The sequence below is a fragment of the Papio anubis genome, chromosome 19 (assembly GCF_008728515.1).
Source record: "Papio anubis isolate 15944 chromosome 19, Panubis1.0, whole genome shotgun sequence".
NCBI lineage: Eukaryota > Metazoa > Chordata > Mammalia > Primates > Cercopithecidae > Papio > Papio anubis.
In genome coordinates this window covers 55,716,982-55,722,904 of record NC_044994.1, presented here as the reverse complement: position 1 = coordinate 55,722,904, position 5,923 = coordinate 55,716,982, and the positions used below count along the sequence as shown (strand labels likewise).

The 5,923-nt window shown below is 44.5% G+C and overlaps 1 protein-coding gene across 1 annotated transcript; it reads right to left on the bottom strand.

Annotated features, from left to right (window-relative positions):
• Window positions 1–298: 298 nt before the first annotated feature.
• Window positions 299–1,788, bottom strand: LOC116271490. The gene has a single exon (XM_031658888.1). It carries the CDS (start codon window positions 1,398–1,400, stop codon window positions 477–479), a length of 924 nt encoding a protein of 307 aa, XP_031514748.1. The 5' UTR covers window positions 1,401–1,788; the 3' UTR covers window positions 299–476.
• Window positions 1,789–5,923: the final 4,135 nt, after the last annotated feature.

Genomic DNA, 5,923 nt, shown 5'->3' with positions numbered 1-5,923 from the left:
GGAGAAAGAAAGAGAGCTTCTTTTACATTGTCTTTACCCACCCCAAATATTAGTTGGACACTAACTATGTCCTAAGCACTGTTGCAGATAAAGCAAAGTATAAGATGTATAACTCCTTGGCTGAGTGCAATGGCTCACGCCTGTAATCCCAACATTTTGGGAGGCCAAGGTAGGAGGATTTCTTGAGGCCAGGATTTCGAGACCAGCCTGGGTAACGTAGTGAGACCCCTCCCCAGTCTCTACAAATATATATGTATATGTTAGCCAGGTGTGGTAGCTACCTGGGAGGCTAAGGCAGGAGGACTGCTTAAGCCCAGGAGTTCAAGGCTGCAGTGAGCTGTGATCGCACCATTGCACTCCAGCCTGGGTGACAGAGTGAGACCCTGTCTCTAAAATAAACAGATAAGATGTAACCTTTCGGCTCAAGTCATTTCCAATCTAGTCAGGAACAAAGAGAACCAAACACAAGAATTTACTCAAGCACCTAATTTGATGCCACAGGTAACTATGGCTGTGCAAATGCAGGGAAGAGAGAGACAGCTGAGAGCTGGAGGAGGAGATGCTTTGTGGAGGAGCTGGAAGCTGAGGCAGAGCCCGACAGAGAAGTCAAATCTGAACCAGAGGAGTCGGGTGAGAAGAACCGGTCCAGGAGGGGGAAGACAAGCTAAGTCCCGGGGTGAGCCCCTATGGGAGAAGCCTCCACACTTCTCTGATGAACCCTGTGGCTCCCTTAACACCACCACGATTCCCTTTGTGCCTCCTTGTGCTTGGTTGCCCTGGGGTCCCAGAGTTCCTGGAGGGCAGGGGCTGTGTTTCCTACTTTGCACACCCAGCCCATAGTACAGTGCCTGGGACACATGGCCACGAACATAAATTGTGGATTGAACACATGAGTGAGCAAGAATAATATGAACCGCAAAGTAGGTGCCTGGTTGGAAATCAACCAGCCCATCCTTGAGGGGCTTTAATTCACTATCATCTCTTGTGTTCTTAAGAGCTATCCAATGGGCTCTCAGTATAGGTTGGTAATGAAGCAGAGTCCAGGAGATGTCAGCTTGGGGGCCATCCCTGCTCTGTACCTCTGGTGATGCTGTGAGATTCTCTGCCTCCATTGAGGATGTTGAGCTCTCACCTCTCCCAACCCTGTTGCAGTGGTCCCTAAAGATTTTGCTCCAGAACCGGTGAGCTCTCTGCCTGGCCAGATACGGGGTTTCTTCCCCTCCTCTGATCCCTTCAGTATCATAACTGCAGCCACTGAGCCCTGCAGGTGACCCCGTAGGGCTGGCTGCCCCTCGTTGCCCCAGTGAAAGTCTTGGCTGAGCCTCCCCTTCTCCTTGGGTCTCCACCCTGGGACAGACCACTGAGGGCCTGCTCAGTTCCAGGTCCTGACCTGACCACATTTCTAATTTGCCGGATCACAGGGATTTCCTGGCTCTGGGGCAGGCTGGACCGGACGCTTTGGCTGTCTCAGCACCAGGTCTGACGCAAGAGGTTCCTTGGGAGGCGGATCTGAGCTGGGACTGAAGCAGCAGGAACCCTGGGTAACAGGAGGCTGGAGGGTGAGGTGCAGAGGTAGGGAGAAAAGGCCATGGGCTATCAGGAGCTAATCTGAATTTGTGGTATGCAGGGCCTGCTGGGGGAAGCGGGGAAGGGGTCAACCTTGGGAGGGCCTTGAGCAGGGCATGGCATTAAGAAGTTACCCTCTGGGTAGAAGAGGGCCATTAATGAGTTTTAAGCAGAGGGGACAAATGGCTAGATGTGTGTTTTAAAAAGATAACCCCTAGCTTTGATATTTTTAGCTATAAAGGGTTGCCTAGGTTAATGAATCACTTTTTACAGGTCCTATCTCATACATACTCATCCATCAATACCCATCTCTCATTCATTATCCAGACACCCAGGGCACTCAGATTTATGAGGATGTGGGAGATAGTGAAATGTACAATGGGGTTGGGGAGGCAGAAATCTAAACAGGCAGCCCATGAGGTTCCCTGGACCTGAGCTATTCTCTCTCTCCATTCCCAGGGTAAAGTCTGTTTTGCCACAAGTCATTTGGATTTTTTAAATCTCTATTTCATAACACACCAGAACTAAGTTGCTGTTTACTCTTTCCAACAGGACATGGTGTGTATAAATCATCCGATTAAGTTATTACTGGGTAAATCAAGAGCATCTGTGTGGGTGAGCGAGGCTGAGATCCCGACTCAGTGATATGCAGCAGCGCCTAATAATATCTCCACTTGTGCATCTTCACAGAGCCAAGAGGCTGTCCACCAACTGTTTCCTCACTTTAGCCCTGTGACCACCAAGGCATAGGCTCTAGGGACAGACTGCCTGGATTGGACTCCAGCCTGGCCGTTTACATGTTATGCAACCTTGGGTAAAATATTTAACCTCTCTGTGCCTCAGAAGCCTCATTTATAAGATAGGCATTGTAACAGAATCTGCATCATAAGGGTGTTATAAGGACTGAAGGAATCAATACATGCAAAGTGCTTAGAACAATGCCTGGCTCACAGGGAGCACACAATAGATGTTATCTATTCTTCTTCTTATCCCCCTAGCTACCAAAACAGGGCTAGAATTGGACTTAAATGTGTCACTTTCCCATAGACTCACCATTGAATCTTGGCCCTTCCACGTCCAAGGAACAGGCCTTTGCTTGTGTTCCATCATCAGTGAAGGTCCCATTTGTACATCTTTCCAGCTTGATTCTAGAATGCCTGTAGGCCTGCTCAGTTCCTTAGACTTTGCTTATCCCTATCTAGTTAGTAATTAACATATTTGCAGGGATTTAGGATTGGCTGCCTAACAGTGAATGACTCTAAATAATTGTGTGATGTGAATTACACAGGGGCATTTGTATGCCCAGTTTCCAGAATATTCTAGGCACTCAGCAATACTTGGTGGATGAATACGTAACGTTAAGGGCAACAACAGAAAGTACTATCTGGGGTGGGGTGTGGTGGCTCATGCCTGTAAACCCAGTACTTTGGGAGGACAAGGCAGGAGGATTGCTTGAGCCCAGGAATTCAAGACTAGCCTGGGCAACATAGTGAGGCTCATCTCTATTTAAAACAAAAAAGAAAGAAAGTAAGTACAATCTGGGCTACTGTAGGGTTATTATTCCATCATGCATATTACACATTAAGAGTGAGCCTTGTACTATGAGTAGTTGTAAAATGATCTCATTTAATTTACTAAGTGCCAATCTTAAATCATACTGTAAAGCCGAACACAGTCCTAAAATCATACCAATTAACTCTGGTCAACTGATCAGACACTCTGCTACTTGTTAAACTTCAAAATGTAGTGTTTACTGATTCAGATTAACCATGATTAAAAAAAAAACTAACTAAATCTACAGACTTACAAAATTGGCAAATTAGAGGTTATATGACCTACAAAAGCATGTTTCAACTTTAAAGAAAAAGACCCTTAGGAAGTATCTGTAAATTTCAAGCTCCCTACAGATGTTAAAAATACTATTCAATATACTAAAATACATGTTTCATGAATACACCTATTTTACAAACATTAATAAATCAAGCTATAAGATATTGCCATTTAAGTCCAAGAACAAATGTAGGTGTTAATACTGAGTATATAGAACATGTAAAAGACAAAAATAAATAAATGTATTTGAGATAAAAAGATGGGATTTTAAAAAGAAGATAGAATAAAGAAGCATGTCAAAGGAGAACTCAAGCTCAAAGTAATCAAGGCTTGTGGTTTATCCTAAAGGCAACAAAAAGAGTTTATTATTTTTATCCCTAGCTTAGAAGGACTAAGACATGCTAGACCCTGTGGGGGTAGACAGCACAATCGTAGCAGGTAGCAAAGAGAAAGAAGCTTCTTAACTCCGGCTGTCAGGGAACAGGTCCAGTGGCCATTCTGGAAGGACCTCAGCCACACTGGGTGAAGCTGATGCCACAGGATTTGGACTTAAAACCAGCTGCCACTGCTCATGACTGCACCAGCTGATTGTCCTGACCTCCATTTTTGGGGTTTTCTTCTGGATCTTCACTGGTCAATGACTCAACCTATGATTCAACCTTTGTCTTTCATTCTTCAACCTGACGTTTGGGCCACAAGACCCAGAATCTTGTGTCCCTGAAGTCTCCTGGTCAACATGGACCTTTATTAGTCATTAACTCGGTGACTCAGTTCTTGATTCTTTCCCCTTATTTCCTGCTTTGATAGAGCTAATAGATGGGAAGAACACAGACATATACACTATGCCTATAGCATATCACAGTTACAGCAGAACACTTGATAAAGCCTCTCATTTAAATCCCAATGGAACAGACTGGAAATTTGCATGCTGCATGGTAACATAATTAGATACTGTTTCCCGAGTGCGTTTTATGGGACTCCATAAGAAGATATCCTCACATACAGATACACATAAAAAAAGTAGTCCACATTCTTAACAAGTCCCTGGGAGCAAAAATAATAAAGACCCTGAGAGCTTTCTTTCTGGGGTTTTGTTTTGTTTTGTTTTTGTTTTTTTGAGACAGAATCTCGCTCTGTTGCCAGGCTGGAGTGCAGTGGTGCGATCTTGGCTCACTGCAACCTCCGCCTCTCAGGTTCAGGTGATTCTCCTGCCTCAGCCTCCTGAGTAGCTGGGATTACAGGTGCCCGCCACCACGCCCAGCTAATTTTTGTAGTTTAGTAGAGATGGGGTTTTACCATGTTGGCCATGATGGTCTCGATCTCTTGACCTTGTGATCTGCCCACCTTGGCCTCCCAAAGTGCTGACGTTACAGGCATGAGCCACCGCACCCAGTCGAGAGCTTTTTTTAAAGTAAGTCTTATCAATATTTATAGGAGCAGTTCCTCTATCAGACACATTCTGAGATAGCCTGAATTTGGGCTGATTCACAAATGGTTTAATAACTATACTCAGAGACTACTGCTCAGTGTCCATTTGTAGAGACACTGCTAGTTCTGTCTAGATCAAAAGGCTTTGCACTTGCCCTAATCAGCTCAATTTTTTTTTTCCCATCAATGACTTTGAATTAGGCATAGAATCTATGTCTCTTAATTGGCTGTAGGAAGACAGTTAGTATAATGAAAGGCAGGGTCAAAATCAAAATAATCTGAATAAAGACTACTCATTGTGCCTTTTTTATTTGACTCGTATACCATCCTGCATTTGTGTTTTAAAAATTAACTGCACAAAAATATAACAGGAGAGAGTTGATTTGGCGATGGTTCATGAATGGCCTGCAAGCACAGCCCAAGCCAATGAAGTGATGCTAGTGCAATTCGAAGCCACATGCCTAGAAGCTTATTGTCCAGACCACGTCTGGAGTATATATCAAATCCTGGCTACTGCATTTTAAAACAGCCATTATGTACAGAAGGGGTTGGACAGAGTGAAAGCCACCATCATAGGAAAACTGTCTGAAGGCACTAAATACGCTTGAGCTAGAATAAGAGAAAAGGCTAGGAAGACTGTGTGTTGATTTATCTTCAATATGCAAAAGACAATCATGTGGACACTGAGCAAGGCTTGATCTATGTGCTCAAAGTCTAGATGGCAGGCCAAAGGGTATAAGTCAAGTTTCCCTTCAATATAATGACTTTTTCCTATGTCATATGGTCCAATAGTGGGGATAGGTTGTCCTCACAAGTAGTATATGCTCCCCATCATGGATGATGTTCAAACAGATGCTGAATGCCCAAGTGCTGGGGCTGTGGAAGAAGGGATGACATCAAGGATTCTCCCTGGTTGTTTAAATATTTTAACTGCTGTGTAGCCACCTCATTTGGGAGGATGGTCATGGATTACCCAGCCTGTCCTCTCAACCTTCTGCAGAATCTTCTCCTATGCCTAATTCTCTGTAACATTTCTGCTTTTAGTCCTCAGTACCATCTGAAAGTGAGGGAGCAACAGGAGCTGCAGCTGTGGAGGCCT